Below are 22,273 nucleotides of genomic sequence, written 5' to 3' on the forward strand. Positions count from 1 at the left end.
CTTTCACACATGTTCAAATATCTGACCAGAGAACAAACACTAAATAGTCCAGGATGGGAGCTACAGTGTCATTGACGCTATTTTTTCTGTCTTACAGGGAACACAGTGGAGCTATCAGTGGGCAAAGTGCTTGATATACAACAATATACACATATATATACTGACTCTGTGCATTTGTCCAATACATTAAAGTGTCTATGACATGCCAATCCAACCAAACATAAAGTCACTCTTTGCGTCTTGAAGTTCGCTAATACGTCACTGCCATGCATTTTACGTATTGCTCCCTTTGTCCAGATAAATGCAATGTAGGCAAGTAAAAGTTACGATCAGGCGTGAACCCTTAGCCCTACTCGTTCGACTTTTTCCGGCTTTTCGAAGTTGAGCCGACGACTTATCTTAATACGGGCAAACAGTCTTTCACACCTTCGCACGCAATCTCATGTCCGTAAATGTGTGAGGCAAGGGATTCCTTTGCTCAGAACGTACACAAAGTGCGCAACGCACTAGAGAACATTGTAAGCTTAGTGTTTGGTTTGCTATAGTAGGAGATCACCAATGGTCACTTGTCGCGTACGGTCTATCACCTCACCGATCGAGTGAATTAAAATGACTGAAATTAAAATGACTTGTCAGGCTATGAGATTAGGTCTACTATGCTTTCGTACCAAATATGGGAAATAAACATTACAAGGAGGATGACAGTCAATGTCACATTCTCGGGAAGCATTTGTGCGGCAAGAAGCTTCCCGTCTCTACACAATCGTGAACGGCGAAGACGGCGAATCAAAATGGCGACCCGACAATGCGGCCACAAGCTTTCTTTGTTTTTCTTCAAAACATGTACAAAATAGGCCTTACACATCACTTTTTGCAGGATGTGCGCCTTTAGCGCGGGAACATGGGTCGATTGCACCATCTGTCTCGTTCTCCAATACTAGAATGATATTTCTCTCAAAGGTCGACGTCAAACACAGCTACACTAAGAGTGATAGTTTTCGGAAAGGGTAGTGAATTTCGCCCAAAGCCGTTTCATAAATGACGAGTACTACGAATTCTTATAACTTTTGAAAGTTTTTTTTTGTTTATTTTCAAACTGTTAACACAACGGAAGTGGTATTTAGGGGGTCAAGTTGCAAAATTTTTGAACCCGTGTTGAGTGCGTAGTACTGTTATCGCAGTAATCGGACGTCGTATTTGGAAAGTGATTAGGGGCTAAATGTTGATAATTTGAAACCTCAAGACCCAAACTTTCATTTATGATGTGTTTAAAAAACCGAATGTAAATATTTCGTGATAATTAGTTACGTTTAATAGACGACATAACCATATTTCGACGTGTTTGGCGCTTACCTACAGGACATATGGGCTGTCTCTGTGTGTTGCTTTTGGCACCTTTTATCGTATAGTCTGGCTATCCTCGCCAAATTTGTATAGCCCGAAATAGCTTCTACTAAACAAACTGTCCAAAACGGAGCAGCAGTATCACTTCACTTACAATGAGGTCACACAACTTGTAAAACGCTATCATTACGGAGCGAAGTGAGTCCGACGAACAGCATATGTCCGAAAACTGAGGTCGTCCGAAAACTGTTGTAACACCTCAAAATGATGACATTTTGACCTTTTACCGATATGTAGGATTTTATTACCTTGACCTTTTACTGACTTTCATAACTTGTATAACTTTTATGGTTTTATTACTCTTTCACGTCGTAAGTACACGAGTGACATTACGTGCAATGAATGTATGTCACATGGAGTCAAAACGTGTTATAATTTTGATGAAATGTATAAAAGCCGATGATTTTGATAGTTCGAGGAGAACTGAGAACTTTTGGGAGAGTTTTTGCTGATCGATGATTGTATCCTGAGTACGGACTTGGTGCCACTCTGCCTTAGTAATAAAAATCTAAAGTGGTGAGATAAAAACTGACTACTTGTGTACGCTCCAGTTACTTAAAGTATTACGATACCCGTAGTACCTCTCGATTGTGTGACTTTGAGTGAGTGACGATCCGTCGACAATTACAAGTTACGAAAAGTCAGTCGTAAAATTGTCACATCGAGTGTACTGTGCTGCAGCTACAACATGCAATGCATTGAATCGAAACACTCAGGCGCGGGATTGCTCCACTTTTTATTAAATAAATACAACCATGAAAAGTTCAAACTGAGACTGATACTGTCTTATTTCACAAAGAAATGAAACGTAGCCTCATCGTACTTTCAAATCTGTTCCGAGTGTTCTATTGCTTTGTCTGGTCCACTCGCACTTTGTTCTTTAGAGTCAGAATCTGACTCTGATTTGGAACCACTCATCCCGGATGCCTGGGGTTGCCTTTGCGCCTTCAAGCAATTTCCCCTCGAAATCACGTTCTGAATTCTGGTCAACACTGTCCTCGCTGGAAGCAACTTTATAATTCCCTGCAGCTGAACCGCCTGTGTGACTTCCTTGCCAGTGTTAACTGGGCGTCTGTGAACACTGTTTATATAGCTGACTTTATCTGTTGTCCAATTTATGCAAGGACCGCTAAATACACTTTCGTGTCAATAGCGTGGTACAAATGACGTCAATTGTACCTATTGGTCAATATGCAAATACCGCTGCCTGGATCGGTTGCGAGAGGCCCCCTGATCACAAGGAATGAAAAAGGAGTCAATTGCGCCATTCGTGCACATCTTTCCGAACTGACACAATATGCAATCCATAGACCGGTCCCCTAGCTGAGTTTTTGAAGGGAAAAAATAAAAACTTTGGAAATCATGTCATAGGCCCTTTAAGCAATCACACACATAAGATATTAGACTCTAAGTAGCGATAAAACTTCGCATCATATTGTAAAAGGACAAATACATGAAAGAGAAGGGGAGAAAAAGAAATCTCTACAAAATCAGAACTTGGATGTGACCAAGACACACATACACTAAATTGTTTTAAATACCCTGGAACTTGTGATAAGATGTGTGGTTTAGGGCTGCAACAATGTAACCTAAATTGTTTTAGCCTACCTGAACTGTTTTGATCTACAGTTAATGCAAAGGAACAACACGGAGACAAGTGTTTGGCCGAAATCCGGGCTGATGCATGTACTGCCACGGCGGGGGCATCGAGGCGTCGTGGCAGCCTGGACGGCGGTACTGGGCTCCTAGTACCGTGCATCAGGCAACGTGCTACCGGGCACCCACTACAGGCCCATGACAGTACCCCCCTGGAACTTTGATTGTGTAAAGCTATCCATATAGAAGACATACAGTACTCTTTTATTGTGAGCTTCTACCCTGCAGCGAGGTACGCTTTTTTGCGGAGGGTGGGTGGGAATTTCGCGGTGTGAACCTGAACGTGGCAGGAGTTGAAATGGACGACATATAGCGTTGATCACACTGACATTCGTATGGATAATGACGTGGAAAGGGTGATGCAAATTGTTTAGATAACGGTAAATGAGGCAGTTGGTAGATTAGGTTAAGTCTCAAGTGCATCCAGCGAGTGGTAGGATTAGGCGACGCATGGTGAACCACACATGTCAAGGTCTAGACCCGTTTCTCCATGTCCCTCCAGACGTTAACAATAATTATAGCAGAGCCATTATCACCCAATGTGCCATCAATTTGGTGTGGAGCTAGAGATACTTCAATGAGGGCAGGCTCTTTCCATAGGGGTTGTTTAAAGCCCCAATAGCTGTGGATGTGTAATAAACCGATCTCAAAATACCCTCAGTTTTCCAAAAGTTTTCTTTGAGCTAGATCCAGTAAACACTGAAAAAGTGTGTAACGCTATCATAAGTGTTGAAAGTGGCATGTAAATTCAAACGTTTTAACATCATTTTATATTTCCTGCCATTTCATTGAATGTCAACCTCAGGCCTTTGTAGTACAGTTCTCTATGTACAACCTTTGCATTGAGCCTTAACCCCATTCCACACCTACTGGGTTGATGCCCTTTTCAGGCATAATGATAATCTTCTCAACAAATCAAGTTGTTCTCAGAGCAAAACTGACGCATTTTCTAGATTTAAAAAATGAGCTAGAACTGAATTTTTTTTAAAACCAACTGTTTATTTGAATAGGTATTTTATTTTTTTTGATTATTTTTACGTACGGTCCACGGTCACGGCATATGTTTCCGACCGTTTTACGCTGTTCTCTCTGACAGCCTCGCCTACCTACTGATACACTATACGTGTCTGCGTGCATACGCACTGTTAAAATTAAGGGTATGTCGGGATATTTCATTTTATTGGGTGTCATTTTTAGATAATAAGGTTCATCGATAGAGTATGTTACCAAAGGACCATATCAAAAGATCGATGTCGGATAAAAATCTAAATTCTTTAAAAAGTTTTTCATCCGACAAAAACGATATTCTAGTTTGATTTGATTGAAAATCTTAAAAAATGATGATGTAATTACATATTTTTGCTCCCTACAATACCGTAATTGCAACTGGAAAACTTTCTTCTAGTTGTCTGAAATAGACATTTTTATATTGGTGCATGTGTTTACATTACAGTGAATTATCTTACCGATAAGTTTTTTAACAAAAGTAAATGTGTTTTTCATTAGAATCCTGATTGTGTTTTAAGTATGATTGGAATTATCAAAGTAAAGAAATAATGGGAACATCTGATAAATATTCATCAATTAAGTTTCAAGGAGTGGGGCAAAACTTAAAGAATTAAGTTTTTTTATCTGACATCCATCTTTTGACGTGGTCCCTAAGTTAATTAACTCTTTTCTGATTGAATTTAATATCTTTTTTTTAAATATCATCATGAAAACAATATAAACAGTTATATAGGTAGGCCAGATGGTGAATACTTACTAGTATTAATTTAACGTAGATTGTACTTATCATATCTTCTTTCTGATTATAATTTTAGCATTTTCTGAGTGAGTCCGGAGTTCTGATTTAGTTATTTGTACATTTCTCTCAAACATTAGATGACCAAGTTCTATCAAGCACTAAACAGTCTGATCCCTCCTCTAATGTCAAATGTCACCTCAGATGCCACCAGAGAACACCATTTCCACTTCAAAATTTCATTTTTCGCCTTGCAAAAGGGGGGACACCCCCTCACGCTCTTCCCCCTCGTTCGCTACGCTCACTCGCCGCTCGGTCGCTTCGCTCCCTCGTAGTCCACCATACCCGCCAACTTACTTCAATTACCTGGCTACTTTTAGATATAAGGACAACACTGTATTTATATATATATATATATATATATATATATATATATATATATATATATATATATATATATATATATATATATATATATATATATATATGACCAAGATTTTTGATAAAATGTAAAGTATAGTTTCTTTTGCATTGTAGTTATCAGCAACACGCATTCTCTTTGTAATGCATATCATAAACTGTTACGTCATTGTAAGGCGCCCTCGCAAGGCAGAGAGGTGACATCGGTCTCTTTGCTAACATGGCTGCCTTGAGTAGGTTGGTAACTTTCTGTCGCTGTTTTCAATCGCTCATAAAAATGTGTAATCTTTGACATCCGAGTCTATTACTGAGATGGAATTGATATTTAGTGTCTAGAGAACTCTCAACTGTAATATTTATGAAGGATGTTCAGGATTTCGTGAATTTTGAGCATTTATTTTGAGTGGATGGATTTGTTATTGATAGTCACATGTTGCATTGTAGTGCTATGGCCGAGCTGTTGTTTGTCATTGCTGCCGTCAGCTATTTGAACTTTCTCAGTTTTATGCCTTGAACACTTTGATGCTCGGTAACCTAAGTTATACCCTCTGCTTTCCCAGAATTTCTGTAAACAGTGTTGACGAGTTTGGAAACAGTTTATTTTGTTATCGTCAGTACTGTTACTGTGAAACATGCCGCAATATGATTCTGTTTGCCGTGATATGCGTTTTTGAACAGAGATTGTAAGTTTTGGTTAAAGTTAGAATGATATTTTTGATACAGATATTTTGTCGACTTGTGTAAATAAGTATTGTAATTCTCTCTTTGCTAACATGGCTGCCTTGAGTAGGTACTGCCATGGACAGATGGAGCCGCTGACTGAATAGCAATAAAGGCATTAAAGTTACAGTGTTTAACCATGTCTGCGAGTAAGTCAGTGTATGAAAGTGACACCCTAGAGGGTTTGGATTAAAACTACACAACGCAATGCTAGACAACATCGACGAACACAACCGAACCGAGGGAAGGGGTCACACACACACACATATATATATATATATATATATATATATATATATATATATATATATATATATATATATATATATATATATATATATATATATATATATATTTATATATATAACATGGCAAGCAACTACAGGCTTGGAGCGGCGGTGTTGCCCTTGAATGTCGAGCTTGATGACATAAGACATATCGCCTGCTGAAGACACAGAGAAACAACAACAAAGACTTTGTCTTGCAATACAAGCATGTCGGCCAGTCATTTGTCCTCGTCCAAGCCATTATCAAGCAGCATTACCATCAGACTACATTGACGGACCTGTCCAATGTCACACACTCGGTAAGAACTAGGCAAACTTCTGGAGACTCAACCCCTTTTGCTTTCAGCTCCTGCACCACAGCCTTAAAGTTTATGCTGTACGATATTGCTACCGCTCTGCTGGACCTTCTGGGTACCCCAGCGGAGGATTTGCTACCAGAACTCCCACCAAATGTGCCTCACATCTTGATATATGATGACATCGATAAGTTGTTCAAGCAGCAGGATCTTCATACAAACCAGCCATCACTTAGGCAAGATGTTCACCACCTTCTCACCCGAATACCTCTACACCTGAAACTGGCTTCAGACAAAACAATAATGAATTTGAACAATGTGCTACAGCGCAATATCAACAGCGGTGACTGGTATTGTTGTTACGGCGCTAGTGGCACGGCCAATCTTTTCTATGATACAGCAGAATCTGTGTTGGGGTTGAAATCAAGAGATAAACCACACTCCACCTGCAGATGGCTAAGCAAGAAAGACCAAAAACTGTCGTTCATCACTGTTGGACACTTCTCATGGAATGCATGAAGCTGAGCACCGAAAACGAGTTTGATCGATTACTGGTGGACATTTTGCTCAAAGCGATGAGCAAACACTGGGTTGGTTTTACAATCACATTTGTTGGTAATGTTTTTTTGTGTTGACGTATTTGGTAATGAGACTGGACAGATTCAGTTTAAAGACCTGAAACATGGCATAACAAGGCTCGATATCAGCATGGTTACCCTCAAGTGAATCATCCTCTTGGACATCAAATACTTCCCATACCTTCTGAAAGATGAACAAATAAAAGATGTTCTGTCTCCATACACAATAAGTGCTGGCAAGGAGACACCTTTTACAGATCAACAGAATTTCGCTCTATCAGACATCAAAGATGTCAAGGAAGTGGAATGAGCAGATAAAAAAAATGAACCGTGGGAAGGTCTTCAACCATATTTATCAAGACGAGTCTGGGGGTATGATGCCCTTGAGGCCGGTGGTGCCTCGGAAGCCTAGCACAGGCATAAAATACTGGAACGTCCTTGTCCCTGAAGGTACGACAATAAAGGCTCGTGAGCCGTTCATTAGAATAATTCTCTGGACACATAGAAGCAATTTCCCTACTAATAAATATAAGCTTAAAAACTTGGCTCCTCGATAAGCATGTGGGCCGATCTCTTCCACTGGAAGCATTTGCCTATGGAGTCATTTCAAAGCTCTTTCAGCATCCCCTCCGGATAGGAGATGATGTCATCATGATTATCCAGCAGATAACAAATCGAAGTGATTCTGAACTAGTCCTGCTGGCCATCCCTCTTATAGTTAATTTTTAACTGAATGTCCTTGTAACCTACCACGACTTGTTGCCCTACCCTCCCGGTTAAAGCCACTCTTATACAGGATTTGATCTTGTGACAGGTCACTGAATAAAAGGAATATCGCCCCTCCATTGTGCCAGTGGTTGCTGCGGCTGACTTATCAAATTGACAGACATGAAGACGCCACTGACGTTTTCTCTCTCTGACATCAAATGGAATCAGGATGAGCCACAACTACAGTTTATCTTGTTGTTGTTGTTGTTAGGGGTGCTGGTGATAATAATAATACTTCTGTGTCTCTTCTTGAAGCAATCAAGCAAATGCTGCAGAAGTGACCGTTTGAAAAGAGACCCTTTAGTAAATGAATGAATTATACACTTTGAATATATATAACCGAGATCCTTAGCTTGGTATGAATGTTTGAAACATACAATGAACGTATATGCAAATTAAGCACAAAACCTTTGATAGATTTATGTTCTGTATAGGTTTATGCTACTTTGTATTTGATTATTTTGTCTGTATAAATATTCTGTATGTGTTGGCATTAAAGCTGTTAGAAGAAATTATCGTGGTTTTGAAGAGTTATTCACGCCAACCGTGACATTGAGGAGACCCTTGGGATTGTGATGCAAGAGAAGGGGGTGGGGTGGCGCTCTAGTAACATTTTTGCTCCTGATACAAAAAGGAATGTTACATGCTCTCAGCAAGATTCACCACTTGGAGGCTTAGCTAGGTGCGGCTCAATACACTCTTCACTTATGTGCAGGGCCTCGCAATGCTAGGGGTTTCCAGTATACGAAGGGGAGGGATTTCAAGGACACAAAGGTTGGGGTCCAATGGATCACTTTCCTTTCTCTGTTGCAGAAGGCCTCGCTCTCGCCAATCGCAAGATGCATCAAGGTTTTATTGCTTGCTGGCAGCCAGTAGAGGTAGTGATCATTCTCGTGCAGGCCTTCTTGCTGGAAGGCCCAGCATGTGTCCTCCAGGATCTTGGCCAGGCCTTTTGTCGCCCAATAGCAGCACACGGTTGCAGAGCCCAGGCTTTGTGGCAAAATGATCTGCAGTGCGACCCAAAGGCCTTGAGGCTCCCATCCCGTGTGATTCACGGCAAAGCCCAACACCTTAACCTACTTGCCAGCGATGTGTTCAATCTTTCCCATATGGTTGTGCAACGCCGCTTCTACCTTGCCCCTGCTAGTCTCCCATGTTTGTTTGGTATCTGCCATCACGCACTGAAGGGGGGTCCCTATACAATTGTTTTTTGCAAACAATTTGATCCATTACCTAAATGGTATTTAGAGTCTTTTTTGGTAAAACGAGCTTAAAGAGGGAGGGTGTTCTCACTATAGCCCCATTTTGGCGAGAGTTGAGTATTTTTTGCAAGTTGCGTGGTTTCGTGTTGTGAGCCTCCAGAGTGAAAAGGAGGCTTGGAGAGGGGTGTACGCCAGAACCCCTACTTTGTATACTACAGACAAGCTTACCTTTTTGTCAAGACCATATGCAATCGCTGCAGCTGTGGGCTCGTTGATAATACGGAGCACATACAAACCAGAGATTGTACCAGCATCTTTGGTGGCTTGACGTTGGGAATCATTGAAAGTGGCGGGGACAGTTACTACAGCATTATTGATTTTCTGTTGAAAGAAAAGTAACAGAAATTAGACAATAATGAGTTTCTTATCACGTGTAAAAGAAAATATTCAGGTCTTTTTCTTTTCTAACATAAAGAGCTTTGGTGAAATATCATGGTCGTCTTATTTGTTACACTCAGGGGGAGTTTTCCCAGATTAGACCAGCAAAATGAGTTTACATGTTTGCCAGTCTTAACAAAAACGAATTCTACTTGAAGGGGAATCAGTATGTTACTACCTGGATATTTATTCAACCCATCATTTCCAATCCTCCAGGTGGGGCAAGGCTTGGGTTTGGATTAAGGTCAATCATGCTAAATGTATATGTGTGGGCAGGAATTGTTCAATAACTATTACAATTCCCTCTGAAAATATAATACACTTCTGTCATCCAAGAAGATCAAACGAGCTTTTACATTTCCGTGGATCCTTTATATAAGCTACTTTTTCAGAAAATTACACATATTTACGTAGGGGAAAAAGTTTTATAGCAATATTTTGAAAAAGGTTTTTAATCAGACTGGCCGTTTCCACGCAAGCACTGTCAGTAGTTATAAAACTTTTAATTGCATGATGTGTAAATATCTCATGACGTATCACCGTTTTGTGTCGTTTATTACTGTACCTTATTATAATTTATGTTAAAATTAATAGTACGAAACATAGAACATAATATGGATCACATCTCTGAATAGTAGTCAGTATAAACATGTACCTTTCCAAGATATGCCTCAGCGGTTTCCTTCATCTTGTGAAGAACCATGGAACTGATTTCTTCTGGGTAGAAGGTTTTCTCTTCTGCTTTGTACTCCACTTTGATCTTGGGTTTACCTCCATCATTGATCACTGTAAATGGCCACAGTTTCATGTCCTGTTGGACAACTGATTCTTCAAACCGACGACCAATTAAACGCTTGGCATCTGAACAAAAAGGACATTTCTCAATGATTGAAAACAATATTGAGGGAAAAAAATTGTCGACTGAAGGTCACCTTGGCCTTAAACACAGGACAATCGTGGTAAGCAAATCTGCATACCAAGGTGACTTTTACTGTTTCAGGTTAAAAATCATTTTTGACATGCCACTACATTTTGCACTTTAACAGCCAAAGAGACAGGTACGTAAGGAGGGAAGAGTTCCATTGCAAATAAGATATCTTGCTGATAGAGGTCACAGGTCGATACTAAAAGAATTTCTTAATTTACCAGAAAAAGTATATTACTCGTACAATTAGCATGATACGAAAGTTAACATCCCAAACACAAGATTTATCATACCTTTATTTCTCGCAAACAGAGAATCAATGTGTAATGTACAAAAAAGATGGTTTATTAGGACAAAGGAAGTCATAAATTACCACAAACAAATGACGTTAGTATTAGAAGAGACATAGAGCTGTTAATAACCTACCGTAAACAGTGTTGGTTGGGTTCATAGCAACTTGATTCTTGGCAGCATCTCCAATGAGACGCTCTGTATCTGTGAAAGCCACATAGCTGGGAGTTGTACGGTTTCCCTGGTCATTGGCTATGATTTCAACTTTGCCATGCCAGAATACACCAACGCAGGAGTATGATGTACCCAAATCAATACCGACTGCAGGTCCTCTGGCAGCCATAGTTTCTTTAAAAAATCTACAAGAGGTAGAACACTACATCAACATTGTATGTATTGCTGGACAATTCTTAAGCACATTTCACATTGAATCTTTCGATGATAGGAACATTAGAGGATCATTTAGCTAATGTATCGTTACCCTGTGTTCATTGAATATATTTTGACAATAAGACATACAACAGTTACCCGGAAGGTGCTAACAATACTGCTGCACTGCTTTACACATCAGATAGTTAGAGTATGAGCCCAGAGGTGAGGGCAATTTGTAAGTAATGTCATAAAGCTTTGAAAGGGGTAGATCTAAAATAGGCCCTACCCTAATGCAGTGAAAAATCAAAGTCCAACGAACATGCACAAAATTGGCAAATATGCACAAAGTGAGAAAGATGCAGATAAAAATATAATATTTTCACCAGTGTTTATAATACATATATTGTGATATAATGTTATTCACACCCCCGAATTTATGTCACAAAGTAGAACTTTGTGTCCATGCACATTGTTCAGAGGCGTGTGCCTAAGTTAAACTCCATAACTAGTTTAACTTTCACAACTAAGTTCAACCATCCACCTCCATGGTACAACTACATTAACAAGATGCCGTTGTTATTCAATGTGGAAAGAGTGGTTCCAAGCAAAATCTGTTCGACTAAAAGGTCACAATGTGTGAAGAGGGGTGCAAAAACGACATTCTTGTCCATGACGGCGTGACTTTGCACAATTTTTTTTAAAAATCGGATATAATACCGTCTAGTATCAAGGTTTGACATATCGACGATTTCGGGATTACTGTGAAATCGCCGATCGACACTGGAAGAGAATGACTTGCCTTGTGCCTCGGCATGCTGCTGTATGAAATTGCCTATACTAACCCTATATTTATCGGCAATTTCCGGACTCTAGACGATACTACAATGACTAGCCTTGTGCCACAGCACGCCGGGTCTGTGAAATCGCCGATATTTATTTATAGTTACTTATAGTGCAGCTTTGCCAAATACTTTGCTATTTGCATACTACACGTAGGCATTTTACTGTTTTTGGACGGTCGTAACATTTTTTATAGTCTGTGGGCCGACCAGGTCTATCGTTTCAAAAATTAAACATAATCGAGTCTGGATGTTATAAACGATTGAAATGACAAATACTTGCCTAAAAGATATAGAAAAACAATTTTTCAATCTACTTTGCCGGAGAGGAGCGCAGAATTTTACCAAAAAGTCCCCCAAAACGAAGTGAATGAAAAATAGGGGTAAAAGGTCATCAGCTATCTTCTCGAGAATAACAAACGATCTCATTGGCGGATGTGACGATATTCCAAGTACAGGGTCCAATCAAATAATGCGTTACATAGGCGTACAAAATGGCAGCTCTTGCCAATGTGCAGTGTGTATGCCACGTCGCCAAGACGAAAAGAAAGGAGCCTATTTATTCATTCACAGATAAATCATGGGCTAAATTGCTTCAATGTACTGAATTATGGAAGGATTCCGATGGTTTGGAGCAGGAAGTAGCACTACAGGTAAGCGCTGAATGCCGAGATCGGGCGGGCTTCCGCCGTGTATGCTGTCAGCATTTTACAGATAAACACCGGCTTGCTCAGGCACAGAAACGCAAAGAGAAAGCTAGTGTACTGTGCGGAAAACGCTTTTAACAAGCAAATCGAGTGATCCGACAGAAGTTGATAATGATGGTCAATACCAAGTTTCTCCTAAAAAGCGACACCTGCGGTCCAATCCTACTTCCACCGCCATTTCGGCAGCAAAACGCCGAAGTATACATGTATTACCACCGATATGCATCTTGTGCAGACGTCGAAAACAAAGACGGGACCCGATAACAAAAAAGAAGACAAATGAAAGACTTACTTCATGTGAAACTGATGGGCATACATTGATTAAAGCTGCGGAACATAGGAAAGACGAGAAACTGTTGATTCAACTGCGAGGTCAAGACTTAGTCAGTATAGAAGTTAAGTATCACCAATCATGTTACCTAAGTTATACAAGATGTGTAACTTACACGTATCAGAAAAAAGCAGAGGAAGACAGCGGTATCATGTATGCCCCATCCTTTAAGAAATTTTGTGATGAAGTTGTACAGAAGAGAATCATTGAAGGCAGGGAGTGCATTACAATGGATGTGATGAGAATCTACAGGCGATGTTTGCAAGCCAAAATGGATGCACCAAGCCCAATGGACATGGATGGATAGTGCAAGACTCAGAGTTATCAATCCAGTGGATGACACTTCCCCTGCACCAGATTCTATCATCAAGTTTGTAAGCTGTAAATGTAAGAAGTCTGGATGCTCGTCAAAATGTTCGTGTAGAGAAGTGGAATTGCATTCCACAGAGCTGTGTTCAGTGTGTTTCCTGTACAAACACAACAAACATCGATGAAAGTGAACTAGCAGATGAAGAGAATGATAGCTCCTCAGACATAGAAAGTGACATTGAATAAACTAACTGTATGGAAGACATCAACAAAATCAAATATTCAATCATAGTGATCACAATGTGGATAATGCAAGTACTCACTGATTACAACAGAGAATTAGGGACACTTGTGTCTTTCAAATGAAGGGAGATTTCAAATTGAAATGTATTTCCACTGATTGTTTCATCTGACAAAAAACACAAGGAATAAAAACCAGAGTGCAGAAAAACAAGTGTGGTCATTTCTCCCTCATAAATTGTGAAACTTCCATGATCCTGGCAATTTTTACCATATACTCTCAAAGAGTTGAGTACATCATGGCCAAGATTACGATATGTATAGACCCTAGCGATTTCTCCGTATTTGGTAAAAATTATTTTAAAGGAGGTCATTTACCATATGAAATTAACACCAATCATTGTTTTTCAAGAAGGAACAACACAACACATCACACTTCTCATGTAGGATCAGTAACTTTTAACAAAATCATAGGAAATGCCCTTTTGACATATCTTCTATTTTAGTTAGAAAAGTTTGAAAAATTGTAGTTTTGGTTAAAAAAATAACAGTGAGACATTTCAAGAAATACATGTGGATCTCATGTCAGAAAATTGGAGATGAAAAGGGAATAGTTTCATTGTTTTGAACAGAAAATAAACCAACAAACACACCGCTTTTTCCCCCTAAAAACATGAAAATGTATGTTTTTTTGTAAAAAGTGCTTTTTTGTGTTTGTTCGATGAAACAATAGTTGTTTTGATTGTTTCTTGTGACTATGTTTTGTACTCAATGATAACTATCATGAACAGAGAAACAACATACATTTCTTCCTTTTTACTGAAAACAATGAAAAACCGAGCTTTTTGGTCAAAAATCTATCAAATCTTGCAATTGAAAATTGTGATTTCCATGCAAGCATGTTGTAAACTGTCTTTTCACATAATATCAATTTACACAAACGTCTGGTTAAAAAAAAAATAAAACTTCTAGAGCCCTTTATAAGGCTTGGCCCACAGACTATTTATTATCTTAACTCATTACAAAAAACGCGGATTACATTCCAGGTTAATTTTCTCACAGGACATTTATGTAGTCTCGCTTCGAATCATAGTGAACTTTACAGTGTGCATGATGAACTCAGTATGGAAATAGGGTCAATAACATAGGAAAGACTTCCTCCAATCTGATTAAAATCAGATGTAGAGTACGGCGACGTCTTCTTATGCGTACGCGGTATTCTCTCGCTGTCGCTTAGTGAGGGGCGACAGCGAGAGAATACCGCGTACGCATAAGAAGACGTCGCCGTACTCTACATCTGATTTTAATATATTTGGACTTCCTCCATCCGTTTGCTCATGACTGCTTCAATAATGCAGTGTTTATCAATTTAAAATTTCGGCATTTTCTTGTCTGTCAACATACATCTTTATGACGTAGTAGGCTGGGTTGTATGAGGATTTCTTTACATCATTTTCACTTCGTGGATACATCTTTCTCTTTATCAAATTCCTTGTTATCAGCATGTTTTACATACATGATTTGATATTGAGCTCAGCAGTTTATGAATAAATCTGATAAAATTTGAAGCACCGCAGCGAAGATTTGTCCCTTTATTATTATTTTATTATTATTATTATTATTATTATTATTATACTTTATTAATTACAAGTTTAGGGGCTATAAGTATTATATAGAAATCTAATAACAGTTATTGAAGCTGTTGAAATTCTGAAAAAAGAGGTGTCGTTTATTTTAATTTTGTCAATAGGGGTGACTTCTAATTGTCGTACGTGCAGCGCAGAATTATGCATCATACTGTACGGAGAGAGGGGGGATATCATTAAGCCAAGGGGTAATGCTTGTCGGAAAAGTGACACTAAGCAGCGATACCAGCAGGTATTGACGCCACGCGAATCGCCACGCGATCCCAGGGTCTGGATGTTCTTGCAAGCGACCGGTCGGATTTCAGCCTGATCCGGATACTTTATGGAACTCCACACATCCCATACCGCGTATACTATAGGTCTACCAGCTAGTATATATTCTCTCCGCCTTGTTAGACAGGTGTTTCTTTTGACGTCACTACCCTTATGAATATTTATATACTTGTAAAAGCCGACAGTCGCTGTGTCTGGCAGCACGTGGCCCGCCGTGGGCGCGCACAAAACAAGGCACAGCGCAGCGCTAGCGACTGTATGGGCATGCACAATTGAGTCTACGTAAGTGCGCGTGAACGTGCAGTCTGGAACTTCTTCGTTTCGAGCGAGTCGTTGAGCTTTAAAATGTTGTGCAAGTTGACAGAAACTGGAATTTCTGCAGCAAATACTTTTCAGCAACACATGTGAGTCTCTAAGGTAACAAGCAGTACGTTTAGGAAACCCTTTCAGAAAGTTCACTCCGCCTATGGACTTTTGTGGAGTATAAGCTTATACCGTATAAACGTACCTGCATCGTTTACAGTATTTCTACTGTACATCTTGCCGGATAATATGCGATCGAATTTTGCGTTTCACGTCGTTCAATCATTCAGATGGAAACGCCGCCCTTCTCCAAACTTTGAAAAAAACAGGGTGACAGACTTTGGAATGCTAACTCTTGTATAACAATGACGTAATTTAATGAGAAGACATTTGTATTCGAGCACGGCTACAGTTTTTGATTCGAGAACTCTCATCATTGACCGTGGTTGTATTCAACAATCGAGAGGCTAGGGTGAGTCGAACTTTTTCCTATGTCCATGTAGCACTTGTGCAAAAATAAGCGAATCCACAGGCCTTTGGCGAATCAATAAATGCGTTTTTCACCAAGCTGAAAGGTGGAAAGATTAATTATTTTTGCCGCATGTCAATGGTTTGATATGACTATCGCCTTTTACAATAATACTGGCTATTCCATTGTGCTATAGGCCCCAGGTTGATACACATGTGTAGAGATTTTTATAGAAACTATTCCATAGCTATTTACATTTCTTTATCACTTTTTGCGGTTTTGCAGTTTCCTGTTTTTTGTTAGCCGATTAGCCGGCACACGCCAAAACGATTAGTCTCTTGCGCTCTTCTAGTTTCTCTGGGCACGTTTAGTCTCACTGTTTACCTCCGGTTGGTTAGCAACCGCAGTTTAATTGACAGCCGATTCTTTATATTAGGGTAAATTGTTGCAATAAGTGTTTCCTACGACGTTCGCACAAGGAGAAATAGGACAAAATTCATTGAGAGTTGGTGTAAGTTTAATTTTATTTACACCTAGGGCAGTATTAAACACGACACATTTAACTTGTAATATTTCCCCCTTGTCTTGGCCTGCTGGGTTTAAAAAAGTGTTTAAAGTATACAGGCACTGTGTTCAAATTTAGCCGTTGTTACCATAGAAAGGTGAGATCTAGCTAATCATAGAGTTTATGAGGTCAAGCCAGGTCGCACAAAAAAAATGCACGACTACATGGCCATAATTTTACTTTAGTTAAGCAATCAGAAATAATTTGTCTTCATTATTCTTCCTAGAATGAGGCAAAGAAATCAAAATAAATTATTTTAAAATGAATATTAATACGTCGTTAATTAGGAATCCATAAAATAGATAAGTACCAGTGAATCATGTTTTAAATGAAAATAACTGTGCGCTGTTACTGCTTGTGATAAATAATGGTACATTGGGTGCTAAGGGGAATTGGGTTCATGAAAATTAATTTGAGATACTAGTAAAATAATTTGAAGGCATAAACTTAATTCAATGAATGCATAATAAGTTAGTACTATACTATATAACACTTATTTGGGATGACTGCATGAAACAAAATTAAAATGCTTGAAAAATTATTTCTGGTCTATATAAAATTAATTCTAATAACACACTAAAATTGACGAAAAGCATAATTTTGACCAGAATGACCCCAGTATACATTATCTTTATTATTCTTCCTAGCTGAAGGCAAAGAAATTACAATTATTATTATTATAGAACAAATGTTAAAAGTTGTTACTTAGAAATCAATAAAATAAATAAAAAACAGTGAATTATGTTTTAAATTTTAAAAAATGTTACCATGGCAACATAAAACAAAAATGAACATGGAGTTCATGCTGTGATAAATACACTTAGGAGAGCATTTGCATAGTAACTGGGATAACATTTAATGGAATTTGGAAAAAAAATTGAATTTTTAAAACCTAAATAGGTTACTATGGAAATACAGGGCAGTAAAAATGGATATCATATTATGTCTTTCTAACCCAAAATAATCCTTTGGTATAATCTTTCTGTTGATTACTGGATTTTTACACTGGATATTTGGTCTTTCTAACCCAAAATATCCCTTTGTTGATTACTGGATTTTAGGTGGAATCTTTGAAAAACTGGTAATTTTTACCCCTGAATGGTTGCCATGGAAACATCCGACATTTAAATCGTGTTATTTGGTGTGCTAACCAGAAAAACCTTATGATCAATTTTTTACATCAATCAATAGTTCTTTAATAAAAATTAGGGAAAAAGTCACATTTTCAATCCCGAAATTGTTACCATCGCAACTTGAAACATTAAAATAAGTCTGGTTTTTGTGTTCTATTACCCGAACTCCGTCAATAAATAATTTTAATATCAATCAAAGTAACTTTTCATCAGATATTAGAAAAACTGAAATTTTCAACCCCTAAAATGGTTACCATGGAAACATGGGGCAGTGAAATCGATATCATATTTGGTCTTTTCGACCCAAAATACCTATATAATACTTATATTAATTAGTAGTAGTAGTAGTAGTAGTAGTAGTAGTAGTAGTAGTAGTAGTAGTAGTAGTAGTAGTAGTAGCAGTAGTAGTAGTAAAAGTAGTAGTAACAGTAGTAGTAGTATCTAAGCTTCCCATTTTTACACAAAGTTGAGAATGTACTAGACTAATTAAACTCATGTCATGATGAGTGTGGGGGAAAATGACATACATAACATGATCAAAAAAGAAGTGACCAAAAATGGACTCCTCAGATAAACCGCACCAATCGCCAAAACATGAGCGTGTACACCTGAAACTAACATTGACTTCTTCCTGTAAGTTATGATCGAAACCACTTCAGTGACAAATCAGAAAACCTATGTACAGAAAGTTCGCTCAGCAAAATGTTATGATCAACGATGAAAAACTCTTTACGTAAATCTAAAAACAATTATCTTCATCCATATTTTGTAAAAGTATAGACCCTGGTCAGTTAACTTGACTAAAGCAATGTGACAAGAGTGATGTTGTCTGAAACCTGATTGTGAGTTGTGACAAAAAAGATTGAATGCATAAAACTGTAAAAACTAATATAAACATGTTTTTTCCAGTATTTTAGATAGAACTGGTAGACGGGAGATAGGCCTATAGTTGTTGACATCACTCTTAGAGCCTCCCTTATGAATCGGAACTATTTCAGACACATTTGAAACAGTCGGAAAATGTACCACTATAAGCTTCAAGATTAAAAAGAGTCGCGAATATATGTCAGACATTTCACCACTTTACAGCTCTGGCCAAGCCCTAGTCTGGCTCAAACTTCGCTTCTCGATGATACTATCGTATAGTATAGTAGCCGTAAATATCGATTGGATATCTTATAATTATATCGCGGTGTCCTCTTGTTGTCAGAGCATCTATATAAAATGGCAAAGACGAGACGACAGACTTTGCATGGCGTGAATACTCTTTCACTTCTTCAGAAATAAAGATGGCAAGTTCTTCAATGGTCACTGGTCTCTCTTTGCTTTCAGCGATAGTGGTATTCTTACAGTAATTGAAAAGGAGCAAACGGTCCTCTGACCTTTTTTCAATCCTCCGAAAAGATAACGTTAAAATAACAACAACTACTGCACAGTACGCAATATTACCCATAATGCAATACGATTTGTACACACGAAGATCGGATTGCACATTGCGTTGTCGCCATATTGCGCGACGCATAAACCACATGTGAACCAGTAGCAACGCGATCAGAGTGTACGTCCAGTCTAGTCACCGCGATTGCGGTCGCCTCGAAAATATTCATTGCAAGTGGAAACTTTGCCTTGTACACGCGTGCATGTATTTATCACCGGCAAGGAACATGTACGACACGTTTTTGTGGTTTTTCAAGTGAACAGATGTTGAAAGATGGAACTTGTTTGCACAATCAGTGAATCGCTGTTATTTCTGATACCTGATCGCGAAGACAGAAACAAATTTGAAAACAAGCTGCACTGAATTGATGAGGCACCCCTTCAAATTCAGCAAAGCTGTTGACGCCGACTGTGAGCATATAAATAACCGGTCGCAATTTTCAATTGAAGCGATCGTGAAGTTCTGTATGAAATACCCCTATCAGCTGGCGTTTGTTGTTATTATTATACGACCAGCCAACACAGTATCGGCAACCACGAAACAGCCTATGTCGACAGTTAGCAAAACTACGTACCTGCCTGTTCTACTCTGGCCCTAGTAGTTCATGGATCAAGCAAAAATAAACATTTAATCAAAATTCGTGCGATCGAAATATCGTACAGGTTTACCAAAGACTTGTACATCATCTACATGGGCACATACACATTACAGTCATCGGCGTATGACGGTGCTTGTGATACGGTATGGTAACGTAGGATTTTAATAGCGGCACAAGTGAGCGCAAACATGAGTACCATGTGCTTTATAAAAGCCAAATTTGTAACATGGCGAAATACATTTTTCATTCCGATGTGACTGTCCTTTTTCAAACTCTATCTCCTCCCTCGATTTCGGGGTCAACATAGGCATGCAGTATATCATTGGAATCGTATTTAGTTGTACAATGATGATATGGTCTTAATTTTTCAAAATCCACATTTCTCATCAAGAAACAGGCTAAGTATCATCAAAAATCTAATTTTTCACCAAATATTTGCGATGAAATTTTTAAAAATCGGTCAAACAAAAAACTGAGACCATACGTTTACGCGGAGCAAGCATAGCAATGGCTTCCGTACTCTTCCAGGCATTGTCGATCAAAAACCAGAGAGAAGATAGCAAAAAATATCCCAAAAAAGGTCAAAAAATAGAAACTCAACTTCAATTTTTGAATAATATGAATCTTCGGATAGAATCATGCTATAAAGATCCGGAAATAAACCTAAAAATGTACGCCTTCCGAACTATCCCACAGAAGTAACTGCGAACGAGGATGACAAACATGTATACGCCTATGACCTCAATTTTCAGCTCGTGGCTATTTTTGGACACAGCATTAGTCATATATGTAATGGCGCCCTCGGTGGCAGGATGGCGATCTCCGAGCATACAAGTCGTGTTGCATCATAGGATTAAATACGTATATACTGCCACTAGCGCGCTGCTGCTAGTGCCACCGTTTTCATTAGTCCCTCACAACTGTCGGCCACCCCTAAAACGTAATGGTACAAGTCGGCTGGGTACAGAGTTCAACGACGGCGGTCCAGTTCGAATTGACTTCGCGTCTGAGTCATTAAACTGTCATTTTTCAGCTGCAAGAAGTAAAGTTGACCATCGATAGGAGTTACAAGGGTTCTAACATTATTTTGAGCAGGATTATGGTGAAATTTGCACACGGTAAGGCGAGATTCTCTGATAATGCGGCCCCGTGTGTGCCTTGACCATACAGTGTAGATCCGCACTGAAGCTTTTACACGAGCAGGTATAGGGAGAAATTGTAGCCCTGGTTGGGGCAAAGCGCGAGCCGCACGACAGAAGCCCAATCCCCACCAACCAAGGGCTACAATTATTGCAGCTACAATAACACCAGTTTGTACTTCGCATCAAAGCTACTAAACGCTGCGTTTTCTGATACCACAAGACTTGAAGGTGTAAATACTGTAAATACTGTAAATGGGGTAACTAAAAGTAAAAAAAAAACAAGCAAGTAAAGTACACATCTTACTGTGAGATAGTTATGACACAGGATATGTGCAAAACAAGCAACAGTTCGGTAATTTCCAATGACGAAAGTGGCAGCTATACAAGCATTGACAGCGGATATGGCACGGGCCTAGATTCTATTTGTCCGCTTGCCTCTGTACCTCCGACCCACTCCCGTCTAGTCTCGTGAGCAGTATTTTGAGCTAGAGTCGTAAAAACTGCTCATTTGAATGTCAATGGTCGCCAACTGAGACTGTGACGTCACTAGCGTCCCTTTCAAAATCAATCACTGAAAATGACCCTCTCATGATTGGCCTATGACTTGGTTGGGCAGAGCTAATTAATATGACGTCAAATATGTTAATTATGTTGACACTGGGTTGGAGGTACGGAGGCAAGCGGACGAATAGAATCTAGGCTAATATGGCACGGGCAGAGACAGAAAAGTCCCCCTAGCCTTTTATTTTTTATCGCTAGTGGCTTGTTGTAAACGGATTTCCATACAAACTCAATGATCTACAGGAAGCAGCAGCACACTATTGTCGTCGGAGTAGCACCGATCCGGGGGCACTTCCATTACTTGTTAACATGCATAAGCCCGCCCGATAGGGTGCGTATTTCAGCGACATGGTCTAAAATTTGGGTAAATTCAACAGTAACGATAGTCTAAAATAGGATTAAAATGGGGGTATTAATTCAACTGTAAACCATAATTTAAAATAGGGTGGATTTTTTTAGTGTCAATTCGTAAAACAAGAACGAATTTCAAACATCCGTCTCGTTAACGCCACGACTGGCTCTGACCTGCACTCGATAAGCATCAATTAAGCATCAATATTATTTTCTGTGGCAAGAGAACCATGAAAGAGACCCCTAGCCTTAGCCAAAGTAAATGCC

At 39.0% G+C, this 22,273-nt stretch overlaps 1 protein-coding gene across 1 annotated transcript in view; it reads right to left on the bottom strand.

Moving 5' to 3' along the window:
- Window positions 1-21,604, bottom strand: part of LOC139117245 (heat shock cognate 71 kDa protein-like) — a 58,913-nt gene extending 37,309 nt beyond the window's left edge. Inside the window, exons 1-4 of the mRNA XM_070680191.1 lie at window positions 21,399-21,604; window positions 10,865-11,088; window positions 10,169-10,374; window positions 9,304-9,456 (exon numbers count right to left, since the gene is read on the bottom strand). Of these exons, the coding sequence (XP_070536292.1) occupies window positions 9,304-9,456; window positions 10,169-10,374; window positions 10,865-11,072 (567 nt within the window). The 5' untranslated portion in view covers window positions 11,073-11,088; window positions 21,399-21,604. The remainder of the gene's footprint in view (window positions 1-9,303; window positions 9,457-10,168; window positions 10,375-10,864; window positions 11,089-21,398) is intronic.
- Window positions 21,605-22,273: the final 669 nt, after the last annotated feature.

The sequence above is a fragment of the Ptychodera flava genome, chromosome 18 (assembly GCF_041260155.1).
Source record: "Ptychodera flava strain L36383 chromosome 18, AS_Pfla_20210202, whole genome shotgun sequence".
Classification (NCBI taxonomy): Eukaryota; Metazoa; Hemichordata; class Enteropneusta; family Ptychoderidae; genus Ptychodera; species Ptychodera flava.